Raw genomic sequence first — 22,314 nt, forward strand, 5'->3', positions numbered from 1 at the left:
CTACAAAGCTTCTTGAAGTCCTATTAGCGTATTCAACTGCGAATTGTTTGTCAAATAGTTCGTAAACTTTAACCAGTCTTTGATGAATTTCTTGTCCCGCTGTTCCCGGATTCTTCCCGTCATTTTATCCAATTCTGCATATTCCATTAGTTTCACTGTCCATTTCCAGGCACCCCCAAACTCGGCCTTCCATATGTTTTGGGACTACAATTCCCATCATCCCTGACCACTGGTCCTGTTAGCTAGGGATGGCGGGAATTGTAGTCCCAAAACATCTGGAGGGCCGAGTTTGGGGGTGCCTGTGCTAGTGGGTTGTGGCTTGATCCAAAATGGATTGCAACAGGATAACTACCGCTATGCAAATATATATGGTAAAAGATTAAGAAATGGATATGTTTGGGTTAAAAGTGGGCCCTGCATCTGAGAAGGTTGAAAATACCTGCTCTAGATCAGGTGTGAGGAACCTTTGACCGTCCAGATGTTGCTGAACTCTCATTATCCCTGGTCATTGGCTATGCTTGCTGTAGCTGATGGGGCTTGTAGTTCAACAGCTTCTGGAGCACGAAAGTTTCCCCATTCCATATATGAATGTCTTATTTGAATGTATTTTATGGTTTCTTTCTATGAAGAAATTCAATATGTAATTTTTAAATTTTTCCTTTATTTATTGTTCTTTTTTCATTGTTCTTTTTTTCTTTTTGTATTTGATGCAATAAAGTTATTTTTAAAAAAAGAAAGAAAGTTTCCCCATTCCAGTTCCAGATCATCGCCCAAAAGCCAGGGCTCTCCAGTACCCTTTAAGTGCCACAGCCCAATCTGACCAAGCATGTGTCATTTAACCGTTGCTGTGAATAGAGGACTGAGTTCTGATGCGAAAATCTCAAGCTGCTGTGCTTGACCAAACTCACGGAGCAGTCACGAGGGTAGCTTTAAATTAGAACTGTTTATTTTTGCTACATTTAATCAGTTTATTGCTGAAAGGCAAACGGGGCAAGGTTTTGCTGGACAAAACGTGATGCGCTCCCTTTCTACTTACAGTCTGGCCTTGAGAAAAGGAGCCATCCCTTCCGGCTTCCTCAGTCACATCAGCTCTTTGAACGCCTGCACGAAGTGATAACTGTGGGTGAGTTACTGAAACCGCAAGACGATGGTTGAGCCTGTATGCAAGCTTGCTGCCTTACCTGATATAAGTAGTCCTTCTGCTCTTCTTTAGGCTTTGCTACATCAAGTGCATACTGGATCCCTTTCACAGAGACAGCAATTGCCCTCATCTATCAGTTGGCAGAAGGGCCTGACGAAATATGTGCTCGGATCTTGCAGTGCTGTAGCCAGCAGGCACTGGAGAAGTTGGTGTCTGAAGGGGCTGAGGCAGGTGAGTTGGAGATGGGAAGTGCCCCCCATTCCTTCTTGTTTACTCTTATGTGGCTGTGAGGAGAAAGGGTGAACTGGAAAAGAGATGACCAAGAACGCTATATATATGAGCAGGTTAGATATAGGGCAAAACAAGGACTCTTTGGGTAGTAAATGTGCAGCGCTGAAAAATAAGGGCAGACTGCAGATTGCATCATGGAACAGTTTTTATTTGCTTCCAGAGCCTAAGCCACCTTCTCCCAACAAGGTTGCCGATGATGACCTTAGCACTATTGACACCATGGTGTTGACACATCTGATCTCTCTGGCGGGGGACGTGGCGCTGCAGCAGCTTGTACATCTGGAGTTGTCGGTGAGCACAGAGCTGCGCAGGCGCCGAGTCCTTGGGGAAGAACGGGAAGCGAAAGAAAAGGCTGCAAGCAAAACGAAGGTGCAGAATGACAAGGTGAGGGGGCTGGATTTCTATCACTGCTGCTTCATTGGCCTCCTGGCACTTGGACACCAAGGCAGGAACTGATCTCTGTTTCTCATCTGGCCATAAAATTCCCCAGGTCGCTCTGAGGTTCAGGAGCTCGCTCTCTCTGTTTAATAACAGCCAAACCTTTCTGAGTGGATCCTTCTGTACAAGTCCCTTGCTAGGTGTGCTTGCTTGTCACTACTTCATCTGGAAGGTGGAGGAGAAGCAGAGTGTTACTAAGTCCTTAGATATTTATTATCATACCTGGTTTGACACTTTTTACAAAGGTAATGCAAAGAGACCAGGTTGTTCCATGTTATCTCATTAGGAATAGTGGGATCCTTTTCCTGGACATCTCATGCTGAAAACATGCCGCTTGCTAGAATTGCTTGGTATTCAAAATCTTTCAGTTTGTTTGTAAACCATTGGCCTCTGCTCTGCTCTCTGCTACAAAAACCAATGAATCTGATCTGCAAAGTAGATCCCCAATAATTGAGTTAGAGACGGAGCCCCAATTTTCTGAAAGTGCTTTCTCAATTGGAATTGGAGGTGCAGGGAATACTGCCTGACAAGAGTTATCAAACAATCAATACTTTATTGTGGTCCAAAGACCCATAAAACATAAAACAATTTCTAAACTAGATACAGTTAAAACGACCAGACAGATGGTAGAACCAAGGCAGTCATTTTATTTTATCCAGGGCTTAATGATCTTTGTTTCTTGTAACCTCCGAAAGAAAAAAAAAATTAAAAAAAAATCCTTCAGTAGCACCTTAGAGACCAACTAAGTTTGTTCTTGGTATGAGCTTTCGTGTGCATGCAAAGAACAAACTTAGTTGGTCTCTAAGGTGCTACTGAAGGATTTTTTTATTTTTTATTTTGTTTTGACTGTGGCAGACCAACACGGCTACCTACCTGTCTCCGAAAGAAACTTTGCCACGGCCAGTGTAATATCATTTGACCTGTCTTCCAAAAGATATTTAATATGGGAGGCTTCGGATTTTCCCGGCAAATTTGCCAGTAAGGGTTTGATCAGTTGATCCCTTGCTTTCTCATATTGCCCACAAAGCTTCGTACAATCGGCATCCTGGGAACATAAACAAAGCCTATTCTGATAGGGGATGCCTCTCAGTCTGCCATTTGGAACTTCCGAGGGATAATACATTTAGTCTGGCTTTGGTAAATAAAGAGTTATCAGCGTCCTGCCTTTCTTTGCACTTAACTCTCTCCTGCTTTGAAGCTGGGCAGTCTGTGCTGAAGGGGAAGAGAGAAAGTGCTGACTTTTGTCGGCTTCTTTCTCTCTGCTCAGAGTACTGGGAATGATACCACCATGGAGGAGGACCTTGGCTTGGTTGGGGCCTCTGCTGACGACACGGAAGCAGAGCTCATCCGCACCATTACTGAGGCAGAGCTGCTGGATGGTGAGTGTTGCTGTTTGGGGAGGGCAGGGACCCTTGGCAGATGCCAAGGGAGAGATATCTGAGGGTATTGTACTTCCCGCAGGTGCCCGTTGGAGACCCCAGTGCTTTATGGATGTGGTGGTAATGGCTCCTTGTTGGAATACAATGCAAGCTAGTTGAGCCGGAATATTTAAATTGTGTTAGGAATTGGTATAAAGTTTGTTTGTTTTTTAAATGGACTGTTGCATCTCTTCTCTAATAAGAGCATAGATTTTGGTAGGGAATCCTAATTCACATGTGCTTGTGATTAACCTGCTCTAGCTCTTTGGCATAATGGATGAAGATTGTGCAAACTGACTCTTAAATCAGTGGTTCTCAAACTCTCCCCCCCCCCCCATGGATCACGTGAAAATTCTTGAGAACCACATCATATTTTCTGCTTATTGTAGCAGTTGTAACGCATGTACTGCGCTAGGTGTTGTATGATTTTTCAAGTTGTATTTTTAGTGCTTCTTTTGTTTCTTGCCTTTTACTGAATTATAATTTAAATTCCACAGAAATTAAATTGTAACGTAACATATAAGAAATAAAAGAAGAAATAAAGATAACAATTAAAAATTATGCTCAGTGGTCCAGAGACTATAGTTTGGTAACCTCTGCTTTCAGTCCAAATTAGAAGCTTCATCTGCTTGAATCTGTTGGAGGCCTGTTGCATTATTTCTCTACTGTTGGTTGTACAGGTTTGAAATTGTATAATCTGAGCTGGTTGCTCATGACTTGCTTATTGATTTCTAAGGAATAAAAAAACCAGAGGAAAAGTAGAGGTAGCATGTAGTCCAGGGGTCAGCAAACTTTTTCAGCAGGGGGCTGGTCAGACTTTGGGGGGGGGCTATATTTGGGGGGGGTGAACAAATTCCTATGCCCCACAAATAACCCAGAGATGCATTTTAAATAAAAGGACACATTCTACTCATGTAAAAACACACTGATTCCCTGACCATCCTAGAAGGCGATTGGGCAGGACCCGGCCCCCAGGCCTTAGTTTGCCTACCCATGATCTAGTCCATGTGGTTAAAGAGAGATTTTTTTCCCTGTTCCCTAGAAACTATCACATTCCTAACAAGCCTGCCCACTACAGAAATACTGCATACATGTAGCATGCAGGCTGTAAGCTACTTTCCTTAGTTTGTGAGAAACCATTACACAAATGAAGCCCAATTGTAGGCTTCTATTTTGGACTGATCTGCTGCAACCTCTCTACCACCTCTTTCTGTATAGGAAAACAGCTGCTTTCAACCTTTATTCCCCTGGCACTCAAGATTTGCAACAACCCAGGACTCTACAGTGATCCAGCACTCTCAGCCGCTGCCGCATTGGCTCTGGGAAAATTTTGCATGATCAGGTATTTATCTTTTTGTGTTCTTCCCCTTCCTGCTCCTCTGGAAACCCCCCCCCCCCTTGCATGGTTCTGTATTCCATTCCAAGTTCAACAACTTTGAGCCACCACTCTGACATACTCGACACTGATTCCCTTTCCGTTCACATTCAGTTCAGAGTTTTGTGACTCTCAGTTGCGGCTCTTCTTCACCATGATGGAAAAATCCGCCCTCCCTAGCGTGCGCGCCAACCTCATGATTGCAGCCGGAGACCTGGCCATTCGCTTCCCCAACTTGGTGGAGCCTTGGACACCCCACCTCTATGCTAGGTAAATCTTTGATAAGGAAGAGGTGGGAGGGGTGTAGGGCTTGAATCTGGGCGATGGAGGGTTGTAATGGCATGCAACAGTGCTTGGAGCAGGAGCAGGACTTCAAGATGGGGGAAGCCTGCAGGAGTCTGTTGGAAACATCAGGTGATAATGGCCCAGCTGCTTACTACTGTTGCTGGGGGGGGCACTTTGCTCCTCAGGCTGCGGGACCCTTGTCGGAGTGTGAGGCAGACAGCTGCTTTGGTTATGACTCACCTGATCCTGAAGGACATGGTGAAAGTGAAGGGGCAGGTGAGCGAAATGGCAGCTCTTCTCATCGACCCAGAGGAGGACATAGTGGGACTCGCTCGGAACTTCTTCACAGAACTCTCTGGCAAGGTGAGGCGAAAGGGCGTGCTGCAAAACTTCTGGAGTGCAAAGCATCAATCTTGCTCACTTACTATGCTTTTAAAATGTTACATGAAGCAGGTCAGCAAAGTATACTGTAGTTGCCATATAAAAGCTTCAGTTTGGCACAGGACAATTCAAAACGGAAATGGGCTTAAGCACTTTGGTTTGGGACATGCCCACTCAGGACAGGGGAAGATGCAAATTGAACTTCACCTCCAAGTTAACCTGTAAATCTGAAACTCCCCTTTATGTGGAAACTTCCTAGTAATAAGGGGGTTTATGATGGTGACACACTCATTCACTGTTGGCCAATGCCTATATTTCCCAAGGTTTCACTTCCTCCACTAGGACTTATTTAAGCTTGAGGTTCAATTCCTGTTTCATCACAGGAATACAAAATAACGAGGACAGCAGCACACCCTCCCAGCAGAGGAAACACTAGACAACCTGGCAGCACTGTTTTGTAACCAGTTGAAGTCTCCAAATATTTTATGTGTGCATCCCTAGAGGTCAAGTCTAGAGGTTCCTACAGCTTGAATGACCATCGCCAAGTCTGACCTTTTTTTGGAACAGACACAGTTGATATACTAGCCGGAGCTAGTAGAAAACACTCAGTTCGAATCCCCGCAACGGAGTGGGCTCCCGTTGCTCTGTCCCAACTCCTGTCAACCTAGCAGTTTGAAAGCACGCCAGTGCAAATAGATAAATAGGTATCGCTGCAACGGGAAGGTACACAGTGTTTCCATGCATTGTTCCGTTGCTCCAGAAATGGTTTAGTCATGCTGGCCACACGACCCGGAAAGCTGTCTGTGGACAAGCGCCAGCTCCCTCGGCCTGAAAGCAAGATGAGTGCCGCAACCTCATAGTCGCCTTTGACTGGACTTAACCATCCAGGGGTCCTTGACCTTTTTTACCTTTACTCCTAGTGATCTCTCTGTCTGACGAAGGAGCACACCCCAAGCTGCACAACTTCATTTTTTTCAGGGGGGATGCAACCCCAGCCAAAGCAGCCCTGTACACCTAATCATCAATCAGGCAACACCACCCAACAATATCCCAATCTCAACTGGATTGAGTTTGAAGCAGTTCTCAGATTCTGTTGAGAGTGAGAGAGAGCTGGGTGTTGCCCAAATCTCTGGAAAACTGTAGCTTCATATAGATGTTGAAAACGTGAGTGATGAGATGGGACCTCATCTGGTCAGAAAGTAAAGCATTAATCCTTCAAAACCTTCTCAGACCTGGAGCACATCTTTTGCCACAGTGCTTACCCAAACACTTCTGAAAGCCTACCCAGAAGGATAGCATGATTGATTACGGAGAAGCCCTAACAAATGAAGCATAATAACATATCCCTGTCCATCTCCTGCCAGAACTCGTCCACTAGCAAAGGAATACAGAACCCTTTCAGCCAGGGGGTGCATTCCCTTCTGAGGGTTACGTGTCAGTGGTAGGCAGGGCAGAGGCAAACATGGATGACCCGCAAATGTAAACATTACCTTTGTGCCGAAGACGAGTTTCTGCACACCCTTACGCACCCCTCCGTCCTCCATCCAGACACACGAGGCATTATCAGAGTTCAAGGACACATTCCAGCCAGGCAAAGACAAGGGTGTGAAACAGGGCCAGTTAAGAGTGGCCTGGAGGGCTGCAAATGGCCCTTGGGCCTGAGCTTCCCCACCCCTGCATTACAACAGCCAATGCAGTTTCAGTCGCAAAACCCCATCAAAAGGCTGGTTGGAAGGGATCCAGGCAACCAAGGTCAGCCAAACTTTGTGAGTCCCCGTTCAGTGGTCACCAGAACTAAATGTTCTTAATCATGAACTGTTAGTACATTTTCCAGTGTGTTGCTTTGATTTTATTTCAATGTTCCAAAACAGATCAAACTGCTACTTTCTCCACCAAGAACAACAACAACAAAAATTTGCTTGATATTCTGGTGTTAGACATCCTCCTCCTCCTTTTTTCCCATTCTCTGAAAGTATCCTTCTGTACTTCGTGCTAAAAGTGGCACCTGCTTATCCCAAGGAGAGAAATGAGTCCTTGTGCTCTTTCTAGGCTTGCTTGCAGGTGGCAATGCTTGCACTCTGTCAAAGATGCTTCTCTCTGTATCTCTAGCTAAAAAACAAAAAGGCAGTCTCTGGGTCAGACTCCTGTTTTGTTTTTAGTGTGTATCTTAACCAAGAATCCCCAAAAGTTCTAGAATCCAGGGGCCCATCTTCAGGGCACAAATAGTCAAATGGGGCAATGGTTCAGTGTGGTGTAGTGGTTAAGAGCGGTAGACTCGTAATCTGGTGAACCGGGTTCGCGTCTCCGCTCCTCCACATGCAGTTGCTGGGTGACCTTGGGCTAGTCACACTTCCTTGAAGTCTCTCAGCCCCACTCACCTCACAGAGTGTTTGTTGTGGGGGAGGAAGGGAAAGGAGACTGTTAGCCGCTTTGAGACTCCTTCGGGTAGTGATAAAGCGGGATATCAAATCCAAACTCTTCTTCTCTTCTTCAACAACTTCTGCTCCTTTCCATGCAGGATAACGCTGTGTACAACTTGCTCCCGGACATCATCAGTCGTCTCTCAGATCCAGACTCTGGCATAGAGGAGCAGCCTTTCCGCATTGTTATGAGGTAGCCTTGTTTTGGCTTTGTGTTTTCCACCCACCCTTCCTTTGAGACACAGAACTTCCTTTGTGCCCAGACTGACAGAAGGGTGCAGCTGTGGTACCAGGCCAAAATTGCAAATGGCTGTCCTAAAATGCTTGCTAAATATAAAACGGAAAACAGAACAGTGTGTCAGGTTGGGGAGGGACTGGATAAATTGAATCTCCTGGTTCAGAGATGCCACTTTCTGGGAGTCAGATTGGTGAAGGCATGTTGCTTCCTTCACACCTTGCTTGTGGGTTTCCCAGAGATATTTGGCTGGCCGCTGTTTGGGTCCTTGGTCTTATCCAGGTAAGCTGTATGAAGGGGTCACAATGGGAGCCAAACTTTCCCTAAACGCCTGTTCTGTTTTAAGGCTCCTGCAGGATGCAGCAGCGTTTTGGAATCCCAAGTCTATTCAAGTTTGCAGAGAGGGTTTGGTGAGACTCTTATTCCTTTGTTTAGAGGAGGTCCAAGTCTCTTCTCATCATACGGGTTCCTGTGAGGCTCAGTGATACACTTTTAATGTCAATATTACATGTTAACATACCCGATTCTCTCCATTGCTAAAGACTGTTTTCAGAGAGGGAAGCTGCCATTCTTGGTAACAATGCTCTTGTATAGGCAACTAGCATTGTAAATTCTGGCGCAGGATGTTTGGATAGGCTTATCTCCTTTTGGTTCCTTCTGACTGTTTGTAGCTCCTGCTGATAGGGAAGCTGCAGTAGGAGAGTCTGTGTGAAACTGTAACCCTGGGGGCCAGCAACAACTGCCTCCTTCATTCCTCTTTAACTCTCCTCCACAGGCAGCTCTTCTCTTATATCACAAAGGAGAAGCAGACGGAGAGCTTGGTGGAGAAGCTTTGTCAGCGATTCCGGACTGCTCGGTGAGTGAGGAATTGCCAGGGAAATGTGCTATCTGGGAACACACAACTCATTCCACTAGATCCTGAAATTAGAAGCTGTGGGCTCTGGAATGAGGAACTTGGTGGGTGAGAATTGGATGGAAAGGGTGTGCTTGCTTCACAGAAGTATGGTAACGAGTCATGGAGAGCAAAAGCTCACTGTTACTACTGCCTTAGGAAGTTACAAATAGACAATGAAGAGCACTTGGCCTGCCTGTGAGACAGTTCAGTGGGATAGACTGTCTGGGCTCATCCGTTGACCGGTGGACCAACAGCTATAGAAGTCTGTGATGCTCCTGGGTGCAGAGGGATTGATCCTGCCAGACTATATTCTCTCCCTAGCAGGGAGAAAGTCTGTCAGAACTGCACCCTGTCTCTCTGAAGTTGCTGCGTTGTGTCCTTGCAGGAATTATTAGGGGCAGACTGAAAAAAGAAAAAACAGAACTAGTTGTCATTTCCTTATTTGCCATACTTGCAACGTTGCTAGGGTGGAGTATATATTTTTTTGTTTTGAAGCTAGTGAAGGCAAGTTTTCCTGAGGGTTTTTTTCTGAAATTAAAAGGGTGTTTTCCTAGTTTTAAGAGTAGAGGCAATGACTAGGGCATAGAAATCCTTTATAGTGCTATAAAAGAGGTGTGCCTAAATGGCAGTGTCTGCAGCCTTTTTTTTCTAGGTTGTGTGCTGATTATTTAGAAAGAAGCTCTTTGTCCAGTTTGAATGCTTGCCAGAAACTGAGGAGGCAGCTACAGCCAGCCAAGATTTTCTGCAATGCTTCAACAAAGTGAATTAGCAACCCAAGCATAGCATTAGTAAAATAGTGTGCTTTGCTACACTACTGGATAATGTTTCCTTTAGTTGTTTCTGTGTTTGAAATCTCTTATTCCGCCTTCCACAAATGGCCCCAAATCCTTGTGCTACCAATTTCCAACTACTCTTGCACAGGCTGTTACGGAAAATAGTATGAAATGCTCATGCAAGTTGGTACTTTGTCCTGTGTCTCTGATTAGCTTTCTGATTTCTGCATACGACAGGCAGGCCTAGTTCTGGGTGAAGTGGTAAACCTTTGTCTGGGCTGGGCTGCAGGGGCTGGCAGGATGTAAAGCACTCCTCAGGACATTCCACAGCAAAGTCGTTTTTCTGGATCTCCTGCTTTTTTCACTATCACTTGAAAGCTTATCTGCCAAAGCAGCCCTAGTAGCAGGTAAAGAAGCAATGTCAGTGGTGATGGTGCTTGCAATCGGAAGTGGTCCAGCCCAGGCAGAAATTTCCCAGCTCTTATCAGAGCTAGGCATTAGTATCTCCTTAGTGTCGTAAACCTTGAACCAGGGTTTGACAGCCTTGCTCACCATGGCAAGGGAAAGGCAAGGCTCAGGTAAGCGAGATGAGCTTTGGCGCTACAAAGGAGAGTGAATGAAACCCAGCCCTCCCCAGCGCTCATTTTCAGTCTGGGATCTGTTTGGGCTCTGTGCTTCACAGCAGAAGTGCAGAGCCATTGCAGGCTTCTCCCTCAGGGCAAGCCAGGGCACTTGCACCTAGAGCAGAATCCCCTGGCCACTGTGGCAAAGACAAGACACCCTCCCTTGTTACAACTGGTTTGCCAATCCCTGAAGCTGAAGGCAGGTTGCTTTTTGGCCTCTCTCTCTCCTGCAGAACAGAGCGTCAGCACCGTGATCTGGCGTACTGCCTCACCTTGCTTCCTCTCACAGAACGAGGTCTTCACAAGATGCAAGACAACTTTGATTGCTTTGCTGACAAGATTCAGGATGCAGCAGTCTACAACTGCTTCCTGACTGTGCTGGGCCGGGTTCGCAGATTGCCCACTAAGCCTGAGATGAAGGTGAGGGCCGTTGTTGTGTTTCGTGTTTTCCCCCCCTAGGTAGGGCAGGGAAGAGGTTGCCATTTTTCTTCCGAAACAAAGAAAAATCATGCTTCTTCAACTGCTGGCCTCCAGACATGCAATATTTTCCTTGCTTTGTGATATGTGTTGATACCTGCTTTTGCATGTGGTGTCATTTATCAGGCTCTTGCTGAAGAATTCGAGCAGAAGCTCCGCACGTGCCACAACAGGGGCCTGGACTCTCTCACTGAAGATCCTCCGAGGGAGTCAATAGACCACAAAGTCAGAAATACTCCTGCGCCCCGGACGACAAAGAAAGCAGTAGCAAGTATGTCCACAGTTTAAAAGTTTGCACTAACACCTTTCGGCAGCATGAACGCTCAGGGTTGCCTACTAAAGCGAAGTGCCAAATCTTCACCAGCTTGATAGGGTGTTTGTTTGTTTGTTTGTTTGTTTGTTTGTTTGTTTGTTTGTTTGTTTGTTTGTTTGTTTTAAACAACTCTTTGAATATTTCCTAAACTCTTGAGGGGTTAGGAAGAATTGAACTCAAGCCTGCTATGGCGCAACAGGTGCAAAGACGGTGCCGCAAGAGACACTGGGAATTATACACAATGAACAGGACTTGCATCCGTCACCCATTGTATTATTTGTCTGCTGCTTTTCCACAGAAAAATCAATGCTCAAAGCGGCTTACGCCAAAGAGAAATGCATTTCAAAATCAAACACTGCAAAACAGTTTCATAGTAACGTAATAAAATAACAGTAGCAAATACAACGATATGAAACAACAATTCAAATCTAACAAAATTACATTAACAGCATCCAAAAGCAAAAATAGCAAGGAAGCTTGACGGTTTCACCTCAGTTGTAGACACACCTCTGCCATGATGTTGCTCATAGTCTCTCTCTTTTGCAGCAGCTTATAAGGCTTGTAAAGGCAAGTGCTGGGGTAGCTTATCACGGTTGATTAAAGAATGCCCGTCCTCATTCCATGATTTTTGTAGACCTGTTATAGAAAAACATTCGGGTTTTCTTTGAAATGAGGAAAGCTTGACCTGCAGCCTTTTTTTCTTTTAACGAAAGCACACACAAACTCAGGATACTTGGGGGGGGACTTTCAGCGATTTGGCAGTATAACTTAACTTGCAGATTTCTATTAGCCTCCAGAGCTTGTACCTTCCACCTTAGCTGTGGGGCAGCACACTTAGAGATGGTATGTAAAGCACCTTGCACTGGAATTATCCCTTGTAGAAGTAGGCTTGGGAAAACTTTAGGAATCCAAATTGTAAAATTGGGAGGGGACCCTGAGGGTCATCTAGTCCAACTTCTGCAATGCAGGAATCTCAACTGAAACATCCATGACAGGCTAGGAAAATGTTTATGTGGTTTTGAGGGTTTTTTTAACATATCCAATAATAGAAGCTTTAAAAAGAGTCCCACTTTTGCTTTATGATAAAGGTAAAGGGACCCCTAACCATTAGGTCCAGTCGTGGACGACTCTGGGGTTGCGGCACTCATCTCGCGTTACAGGCCGAGGGAGCCGGCGTACAGCTTCCGGGTCATGTGGCCAGCATGACAAAGCCGCTTCTGGTGAACCAGAGCAGCGCACAGAAACGCCATTTACCTTCCCGCTGGAGCGGTACCTATTTATCTACTTGCACTTTTGACGTGCTTTCAAACTGCTAGGTGGGCAGGAGCTGGGACCAAGCAATGGGAGCTCACCCCGTCGCGGGGATTCGAACCGCTGACCTTCTGATCAGCAAGCCCTAGGCTCTGTGGTTTTAATCATTTGCATGTTCAGTCTGTGTTCTTGTAGCTTCTTCAAACTCCCACTTCTTACGCAGGCTCCCGACGACGACCTTTGCGTGCAGCCAACAGAGAGGCAGACTCGCCCTTCACCACTCCAGAGCCCCGTGTTTCCAAACCCCGCAGAAAGACTTCAAGACACATTTCTGTTGTCTTCTCTAGCGATGAGGAGAACTCCCCAGAAGAAGGTGAGATGGAGGGGTCTCATTTTGGAATGGTCTCTTTTTTTCCCCATGGAGACATGAACGCATAGAGCCACCTCTTGTGCGTTTCCTTCGTTTCCTGTTTGATCCGTTAGCCACCCTGGAAATGTTTTTATATTGAAAAGTGGTTTAGAATTTCATTAAACGAGAGATTGTTGCTTGAAGCTTGCAGCTGTCACCCAGTGCACAGGCCATTTCCCTCCAAAGCCAGCTGGTGCTTTTTTTCTCTTTCAGAACTCTCTGCCGAACTGACGGATGCGGAGACGCCGAGCAAGACTACTCCCATTTTACGTGCTTCATCCCGCCGCGCTCGGCGATGAAGACACCCTGCATAGACTCTCTCCTGGTTAATTTTGGGAGTAAAGCTCTCTGGGTTTTGGAAGTATTGCTTCTCCAGGTTTGTGTATATGCTAAAGCAATGCAGAATGCAAGCTTGGACTTTGAGTTCTTGCATCACAACATGGAGATTGTGCAGCCTCTCTGCCCCATGGGTTTTCAACAGAGGTGAAGGTGCTGGTACACACAGGCAAAAAAAAAAAAAAAGATAGCAAAAAGGCAGCATAGGCCTTGAGATAATATGCGCCATTCACTCGTAAGAACTATTCTTGCATTTTAGGTGGGTCCCGGATTTTCAAAATTGGCCCTTGAAAAGCCACTAAGGTGTATCACTTTTAAAAATGTAAAATATGTAATCACAAAAAATGTAATTAATACAAACATGCTCCTATCCAAAGTTATGTGATCACAGTGCCTATTCCAGCATTGAATAAAGTCAGTTCACTTGTCGACTGAACTGTCCATTGCATACTCATGTGTGTGTGTTATATCAATCATCTCTGCCAAATTTAAACATTGAGTATCTTGGGGTCACTACATTGTCTAGACCAGGGGTTGTCAACCTGGTTCCTACCGCCCACTAGTGGGTGTTTCAGGATTCCAGGTGGGCGGTAGGGGGTTCTACAGCACAAGCTGAATCCTTCTTCCATCGAGCACTGGTAGGCGGTAAGGAAATTTTACCATCAAGAAAGATGCATTAGTGGGCGGTAGGTATAAAAAGGTTGACTACCCTTGGTCAACCATGCAATTAACAAATCTAGGCCTACATTCAACGGGATCTAAAGCAAATATGGACCCTGTAAAAGTATTGGATGCAGATCATATGAGTTGATAGTTCCACCACATATGAAAAAAATACCTGCTCATAGAGCCTTATATCTCCAGTATTTGAAACCTGGTGACAGAAAATGCTTTATTAAATCAACCCTAGTGTTAAATACCGTTACAGCATCAATTCATACTGGCTCTTGCTTACAGGCATAGAAAATTACTTAGCAGAGCAACCATGTATCCTAAAGCATATAACAAAATGGTTTAGAGAGGGGGAAACTTGCTAATTATAGGGGAGTTACAGAAAATAATGGGAAGTGGGTGGCGCTGTGTTCTAAACCAGAGCCTAGGGCTTGCCGATCAGAAGGTCGGCGGTTTGAATCCCTGCAACGGAGCGAGCTCCCATTGCTCGGTCCCTGCTCCTGCCCACCTAGCAGTTCGAAAGCACGTCAAAGTGCAAGTAGATAAATAGGTACCGCTCCAGCAGGAAGGTAAATGGTGTTTCTGTGCGCTGCTCTGGTTCGCCAGAAGCGGCTTAGTCATGCTGGCCACAGGACCCGGAAGCTGTACGCTAGCTCCCTCGGCCAGTAAAGCAAGATGAGCACCGCAACCCCAGAGTCGGACACGACTGGACCTAATGGTCAGAGGTCCCTTTACCTTTTTACAGAAAATATGTGAGATGGGGTTGCAAGCTCTTGCCAGCAGATGGCAGCACAACCCCCAGTATCTCAACGACAGCATTTGTCAGAAAGCTCCAAGTCAACCTTGAGTCTCATTTTCCAAGTCGTAGTCAGAAGGCAGGGAAGGGTGTCAGAAATGTTTTTAGCCTTTGAAAAGCTGTAATGACAAAGTGTTCCCTACAGCTACCACCACTACATTTAAGGATGATAGACCTGGTCAAAGCCTAGGCTGGCTCACATGCTGCAAGGATGGATAACCTAATAGAAAGAGCAGCTCCTTCTGTTCAGCCTGATGCTTGAGGCTTCCCACTGCCAGGATCCCACCAGATTTTTTTTTTCATTAGTCAGCACAGGAAGTTGAGGAGGTGACATGAGCTTTTTACTGCATTTGTGCATGTTGAGCTATTGCCTCTTGAATATTTTTTTCATGTTAAGAAGCAGAAATTGTAAAAGCTTTTTCCTAGCATGGCAAACATGCTATAAAATATTGCTGCAACTGACAAGGTGCTGCAAGATTGTGGGGGTGCTATGAAAGAGGCAGCTCCATTGAGAGAAAATTCTCAAAGATACAAGTGTAGCATATTACGATCTTCCTATGGCAGAGACACAGCTCTCACTGCTGCGCCTTATCAATCTCGCCTTTCAACTTTATCCACTTGCTGCCATGTTTCCTTCCCACCCACCCTGGCTTCAAGCCCTAAAATATACCACAGGGGTCAACTATGAGCCATAACTAAATGAGTGAGAGTTTAGTGGTTGGGAAACGGGCATAGCTCAGTGACAAGAGGATGTGCTCTGTATGCAAAAGGTCCCAGGTCCAACCCTCAGCCTCCTCAGGTGTTGCTGAGAAAGAAAGTCTGAGTTGGTGTAAGGCAATTGCCTATGTTCCCAATAAATGGGTGTCTACCCAGCTGGCACCTCCCACCACAAAGTACTAGGGCAGTGTTTCCCAACCTTGTGCCTCCAGCTGTTTTCGGACTACAACTCCCATCATCCCTGACCACTGGTCTTGCTAGCTAGGGATGATGGGAGTTGTAGTCCAAAAACAGCTGGAGGCACAAGGTTGGGAAACACTGTACTAGGGTGTTCTGGTGATAGTACAGACATTAGCATTTGATGTGCCTGTGTCAATTGTCCTCTGGCCCCTGCAAAGCAGAGTCCTTGCTGGCAATTGTTTGCTCATCAAACAGAACACTCGGATTGTGCAAATGCTTGGAGACTCTTAAAACCAGCTCTCTCTCCACTTTCCTTCGTAGTAGCCCAGAGCATGTTGCCATCAAAGTCTCAATGCTACAATTCTACTATTCAAAATCCACTCTTGCAGCAATGTATTGGCAAGTGTAATAAGGGGTGCACCTGCATACCTTGGGTTTGGTATTGCTGGATACGATGATGCATTTTTGCTGTCTTTAGAATACCGTATATGGCTTTATTTACACACGTATTCAAGCCATAGCTCTGGATTCGGTACAGAGAGCAAGTAGATAATGTGTCTCTTTCTAGCTCAATTTATTACATTGGCCCCAGGACTTCCTTTTCTTTTCTTTGTCACTCACGGATAATATCGCCTCCAGCCAGGGGAGTAGGGAGAAGGCCTCACCATTTAGCCCACTTTTCAAAAGCAGCTGCAGCTAGTAGTAGTTTCACGTGGCCCACCACCCACATGTACTCTTTAGTCTTGCAAAAGAGGCAAGACTTGGCAGATGGCTTCAACCATTTTAGAAACCTCTCTGCAGAATCCCATCTTCCAGATATAAAAATGCAGCCTTGGAGGGGACCCCAAAGATTATACCCAGCGCACCATCCCAAATCCTACGACAGTCTTGTGCCTTCTCAGGGCCTCTGTGCACCTGCTGTTTTTGCTGCCTGCCTTAGGTGTTGGTGGAGATTAAAGGCCACAATCCACACTCAGCCTGGTGCCTCAGAGTTTCTGCTGGCTTGCCACATAGTAGCCCATATCCAATAGAGGGATTTATCATCCTAGTGCAGACAGTGGCAACGGGGTCTTCCTGCCTTCCTTGGCATCCTTTTAGTATCGGGTTATAAACCATCCCCCTGGCCTTTCGTTGAAGGTCATAACCTCAGCCAGGGCTAAACTTAGTGCCTTGGTCCTTCAGTAGTACTGGGAACAGCAGCTGGGTGATGAGAATCAGGTTACCTCCTGAGCCAAATGAACTTTCTCCAGCGTCTCTTGAAGACTTCACCTCCCACCATCTCTTCAGCCTTTTTTGTCCTGTTCTGCAAAGCCACATAGGTCAAGGAACAAGTCAAGAGTTCCACTGCAAAAGCTACAAAATTTCAGTGGCAGGTTTTTTAAAAAAAGAAAAAGTTCGATCTTTCGATCCGTGGTTCTGCTCAGAATCCCATGAGAGTGCAACCCTGATTTTTTTTTAACTGGCATTTGGAGAAATGTGTGTGTGCATGCAAGGGTTTGTGCACAGCTGGGTGGCTAGTTAAGAACTAGTGGGCACTAATCACAAAGGAGACCTCACCTCCCAGGTGCCTTTACATAACTGCAAGAGCTATGCACCAATATGTTAAATCCTGGCAGTGTTGTTTGTTTTGGTTCTCCTATCACTAGCTTAGGACTTTGGATTTCCTGGAATTCAGTGCTAGGAGAACAATAATGATGATGCAATTGTTGTCAATTGGATTCATTCATCCATTAAAAGCAGAGTCTTTTTGCCCATCATAATTGCAAAGTCTCACTGTTGCTGAGACTCCTGGTTCAGCTATCTGAGTGTTGTCTGCACTGGCTAGAAGTGTCTCTTCAGGGAGTGAGACAGAACGTTCCCAACCCCACCTAGAAATCCCAGGGATTGGACCTGAGGCCTTCTGCATGCAGAAGAGATGCTCTACCGCTGAATGTCTTTCCTATACAAACAGTAAGAATGACATCTCTGCCTCTCAGAGGCCACAAGTCTGGAACGCACTGTTTTAGATTCTGCTAGTGTTCCTTGGCCCCTACCAGCATCAAATATCCTAATCTGCATTCAGTTAAGAGGCCATTTGATATTGACTGCAGACATTTTACTCTGGTGCTCATGGTGCAAGGATGGCAAGAAGTCCCAATGGAAGATATATTTCACCTAATTGTCTTTTAATTCAGCAGGGCAACCATTGTAAAACTAAAGGTATTATCGGCCAAATCACACGTAGGCTTCTCAGGACTATGTCAAGTGACACATTTGAATTCATCTGAATTCATCACATTGCCCTATGGCAAACTGCAACTCGGCTAAATGTCAACTCTCATGTTTTCCACACCATGTCTTTGATGCCAGATGTTTCTGCGCTCCATGCCACTTTGAAGAAGGAGGGTGTTAAATCAGCAGGTGCCAGGTGAGCCCACTGGAAATTAGGCAGTGGTCTCTCTAATAAACCATAGCTCACCTCAGCAGTGGGGAACCCTTTTCAGGTTGCATTCCCTTCCAAGTAACTTTGAGGGAGGGGGCACAAGCTAGTGGGGGTGGGGCCAGAGGCAAAAGTGAGAGGAGCAATAATTGTACATTTTACCTTTGTACCCTAGGCTACTTTCTGCACCCGCCCCCCTCTGTAGCCTCTACCCAGACAAGCAAATGACACCAGAGGTCAAGGCCACATTCTAGCTGGGTAGATACACTTGGGGTGCAAAGCAAGGCTAGCGAGCTGCGCAGCCTAGGGAAGAGTTTTGAGGACCAGAGACAGTATGGCCTGGAAGGTCACCTTGGGCCCCTAGTCTACCTTCTGTCCAACTCTGGCTTAAATGGTGCCTTTCCCCTGCAGCATTCCTTTGTCACACATTCTCTTTCCTCTAGATATGGTGCACTTTGCACTGGAAACTCTCTTGTTGCTTGCTCTCTCACTGCTGTACTCTTCAGTTGTAATTTGCCTTTTGGTGAGAGTCCGTTTACATTTTGCACATTTCACAATGGTGGTGGTAGTGGTGCTGTGCCACCACTGGGAAGCTGCTGCTGCTTCAGCCTAGATCCATTCCCTAGGTTTGAGACGTTTCCTTCCCACCACGTTGCACAGTCTTGCAATAAGTAGGCAGGCACTGCCCGCTCCACCGCTGTAACCTCACCCCGCTCAGCCTCCAGGCATGCTTGTGCCCAAACACTACCTGCATGCTCCCTCCCTTCGCAGTGCTTCTCGGGCTAACGCCTTCCGGGAGCTGCTAAGGTGAAAGTGCTTCTTCTCGGATCTTCCTTCCAGCCCCGCTGCCCCTCTCTCGGCGGCTGTTGCACCCGGGGGCGATTGGTAGGGCGCCCTGGGCTCCTGTTGGCGTGCGCACCCCCAAACTGCTAAGGGGAGGCGGGATTTCCGCTGTCACGTCCCTCGGCTAGAGCCCTGGGGGAGACTTCCCCTCGCCTGGCCTTATTAGAGATGCGGCTCACGCTGCTGCTGCTGTTACGGGGAAGAAGCCGGTCGGCGGGTGTTGCTGGGTCAATAAGCATTCGCAGCGCGGCCGCAGCAGAAAAGAGCCAACAAAGAGCCCCATTCGGGGGCGAGGGAAATGGGGAGAGCTGCCCTTGTCAGGAGAGGGAGCGTTTTGCAAAAGTTGGCCCATTGTATTTGGAACCGTCGCTTTCTGCCCTGTTTCACACACCAAGAAGCGGAGACATGAATACCCAAACCGACCCAACTATACCCCATGATATGAGGGCTGCGTCTAAGAGTCTGCAGTCTTGTTTAAATTGTTTAAATTTAGCTGAAATTAACGGGACTTCCTCCTCGGTAAACGCGGATAAGACTCGATTGCAACGGCTAGACGTTTCCCAGACATTCATATTTGGCAGAAACAGCTGATGCAATCTAGTCCTCCTACCCAGGCTTGTTCATCGGTATGTCTCATTTGATTTCAACATAATTCCAATTAACGACGCGTAACCTCTTAGATTATTTAACTGCATTATTTAAGGCTAGGGAGTCTAGCTTCGCCAGAGTTAAGAAAGGTGTGTCCTTCATCCTTTTTGTGCAGCCTGATTTGTTCTACTTTCAGGGTTGTTACCATGTTCTGCGTTACTCAAGTTTAACTACAGTGTTACGGCTTGCTGCATTTTTGAAAAGGTTTATGTTGAAACTTCCATTAAATCTTCAATTACAAAAAGGACACGCACTTTTTTCCTGACCGCCGCCGAGCAATCACAGTGCTGGCCTTCCTCATACGCATCTGGGGCGTTGAATCCAAAGCAAGAAAACTCAGCCACTAGGCAGGATGGAACAACAAGTTATAACACTTTTCACAAAAAAAAAAACCGGAGCGGGTGGGGGAGCGGGGGTTGGCCCTCTTGTAAAATTAAATCAGGAAAGCTACGTTCGTTGGTAGGATAGAAGCGGCCTTGCTGCCGCCGGAGATTGGCGTGCCGGATGCAAATGGAGCGCAAAAGGCAAGCGATACATTCCATCGCAATGTCTTCCTCTTTTTACGCAGTTACGCGCGGCTTGGTCCCTCCGAACTTAGTGGGACATAGATGAGCTTTAAGAGTTCTGAAAGATCCGTCACATCATGATAACACTATTCCAAGCATATTTCCCCTGACTTGAACTGGTGTCTGTACATTGCTCTCTCTTATTGATTTTATTCCCCATCCTGGAAGGGGGGGGGGGTGAGATATAAAATCAATAAAAGGTTACAATATGTGCAAGAGTGGGAAATAACAAATCTAAGGGAAACATTTCCTAACACACACACCACACACCGCGGGGGGTGGGGGAGTAGCACGTCTGTTGTTGCTTGGGAAACGAGCTGTTAATTATTCGGGGGGGGGGGATGGGAGAGGCTGGAAGGAAACCCATTTCTCCCAACCCCCATGCATGCCTGTGTTGGAAGGCTGGGTTTCGCTTTGCGCCCTCTTACCGTATTAACTGTGATATATGCGTTCTTTAATAGCCGCCGAGGTGGGGAGAGGAAGGAAGGAATTGGGCAGTACCGAAGGCTTTGCTGCAGGTTCTGCTGAGAGTCTTGGCCCAAGTGGCACTTCTCCAGGGATGACTTTGAGTAATCCACACACCTCCATTCAATTCCAGGCATCTAGCTGCTGGCCAGTGAAATGCATAGTAATTCTAGTGTAGAGCAACACAATAATGGGGTGTCTGCGAACCAGATCTGAGTCCTCTGCATCTTGCTTTGCTATTTAGTGGTTTAGTCGTGTCCGACTCTTCGTGACCCCATGGACCAGAGCACGCCAGGCACTCCTGTCTTCCACTGCTTCCCGCAGTTTGGTCAGACTCATGTTAGTAGCTTCGAGAACACTGTCCAACCATCTCGTCCTCTGTTGTCCCCTTCTCCTTGCACTCTCCATCTTTCCTAACATCAGGGTCTTTTCCAGGGTGTCTTCTCTTCTCATGAGGTGGCCAAAGTATTGGAGCCTCAGCTTCAAAGACAACAGGCATCTTGCTTACAAAGGCCTAATGTCCATGTGTCATCCACCTGCATTCTTCGTTCCTTCCAGGGCTGGCCCACCCATAAGGTAACGGTAAGGTGAGGCAACTCAGGTTGCAGGATTCAGAGGGGCAGCAGATTGATCTTTCCTCCCCTCTTGTTCCTGCTGTAGATCTTCACTCAACCCTTCTTCCCTGGCGGGGAGGTGGGGTGCCATTTTGTGGTTTGACTCAGGGGCCGGCCCTGTGTCCCTTCCCCCACTGCATCCTCTGCTTCACATCCCCTTCTGAACTTCCTTGGGGCTCACCAAATGGGAAGTCTCCCCAGGGAACTAGATACCCTCCTTCCAGCACCTCTCTGCTAAAACACAGCAAATTCACAATGTTTGCAGTTCACTTCTCTTCGCCCACCCCCATCAGCCCCAATGATGGCTGATCATGTTGCTGGCATCCTGCTAAGGAGAAATGCTGCCTTGGGGTCCCTTTACTGCCGATCTGTGGCAGCAGTGTGGAGGGTGGTCAGCTAGGATACATGCACAAAACATCTTTAAAAAACCAAAAAGGGTTATTTGGAGTGATGAGGGTTGTTGTTTTTTTTAAGAACTATTTTGGACAAAAGGACAAGCACTACCATATCCTGCAGATTCAGAAGCAGCTGTGGACCTTATGGCCACTCTGTCTTACACAGAGGCATGCATCAGCTCTCCAGAACCGCCTTCTGTTTCCAGCAGTGGAGGGCTGGTGGCTTGGAAGGTAGACTGCCTCCAGCATGGAGGTTCCATGCCACCTTTAATGGCTAATGTGGGCCCCAAAAAAATCCATGACCAATGGCTGGCATTTAGGTGGCCAGGCAGGTCTCTCCAGGAGTGCATGAAAAACAAGGCCTATCCAGCCTCTGAGCTTTGAAAATCCCAGCAAGCTGTCATGGCAGGTTCAGGGCCTCAGTTCAGCACCAAAAAACCCTTTTGTTGGAATGGTGCTATTCCAGCACAGGTGCTGTTAACCTAAGTAAGAAGGAAGGGCGCATTCCAGACGTTGGAAAAGGGAAGGGAATTTATGGCACCAGGAAGGCCTGACTTGCTGGTGCTTGTTGATCCCTTCCTGGACATGGGGGGGGGGCGTGCTTATAGTAATAATAATAATTTATTATTTGTTCCCCAGCCACTCTGGGCGGCTTCCAACAAAGATTAAAAATACATTAAAATGTCACACATTAAAAACTTCCCTAAACAGGGCTGCCTTCAGATGTCTTCTAAATAATAATAATTATGGCCTTCTCTTTAGCTCTTTAGGCCGAATAATGGGTAAGTAACGAAAATTCTGGAGACATCAGGGGTGCCAAGGCACAAGCCTGTTTTTTGTGCTATTCCTCCGCCCAAAAACAAAAGGTTGATGGCGAGGCGATTTGGCGGGAAGGGGCCAGGGCTATTTCCATCTCAATAGGGGCAGGAAGCGAGGGC

The 22,314-nt window shown here is 46.6% G+C and overlaps 1 protein-coding gene across 1 annotated transcript in view; it reads left to right on the forward strand.

The window, feature by feature from the left end:
- NCAPD2 (non-SMC condensin I complex subunit D2) overlaps window positions 1–13,087 on the forward strand; it is a 29,061-nt gene extending 15,974 nt beyond the window's left edge. The window contains exons 19-31 of the mRNA XM_033172817.1: window positions 1,039–1,123; window positions 1,214–1,372; window positions 1,593–1,816; window positions 3,138–3,249; window positions 4,507–4,630; window positions 4,778–4,933; window positions 5,134–5,311; window positions 7,848–7,942; window positions 8,760–8,840; window positions 10,509–10,695; window positions 10,879–11,023; window positions 12,540–12,689; window positions 12,939–13,087. Coding sequence (XP_033028708.1) covers window positions 1,039–1,123; window positions 1,214–1,372; window positions 1,593–1,816; window positions 3,138–3,249; window positions 4,507–4,630; window positions 4,778–4,933; window positions 5,134–5,311; window positions 7,848–7,942; window positions 8,760–8,840; window positions 10,509–10,695; window positions 10,879–11,023; window positions 12,540–12,689; window positions 12,939–13,024 — 1,782 coding nt within the window. The 3' untranslated portion in view covers window positions 13,025–13,087. The remainder of the gene's footprint in view (window positions 1–1,038; window positions 1,124–1,213; window positions 1,373–1,592; window positions 1,817–3,137; window positions 3,250–4,506; window positions 4,631–4,777; window positions 4,934–5,133; window positions 5,312–7,847; window positions 7,943–8,759; window positions 8,841–10,508; window positions 10,696–10,878; window positions 11,024–12,539; window positions 12,690–12,938) is intronic.
- Window positions 13,088–22,314: the final 9,227 nt, after the last annotated feature.

The sequence above is a fragment of the Lacerta agilis genome, chromosome 16 (genome assembly GCF_009819535.1).
Source record: "Lacerta agilis isolate rLacAgi1 chromosome 16, rLacAgi1.pri, whole genome shotgun sequence".
Taxonomy (NCBI): Eukaryota; Metazoa; Chordata; class Lepidosauria; order Squamata; family Lacertidae; genus Lacerta; species Lacerta agilis.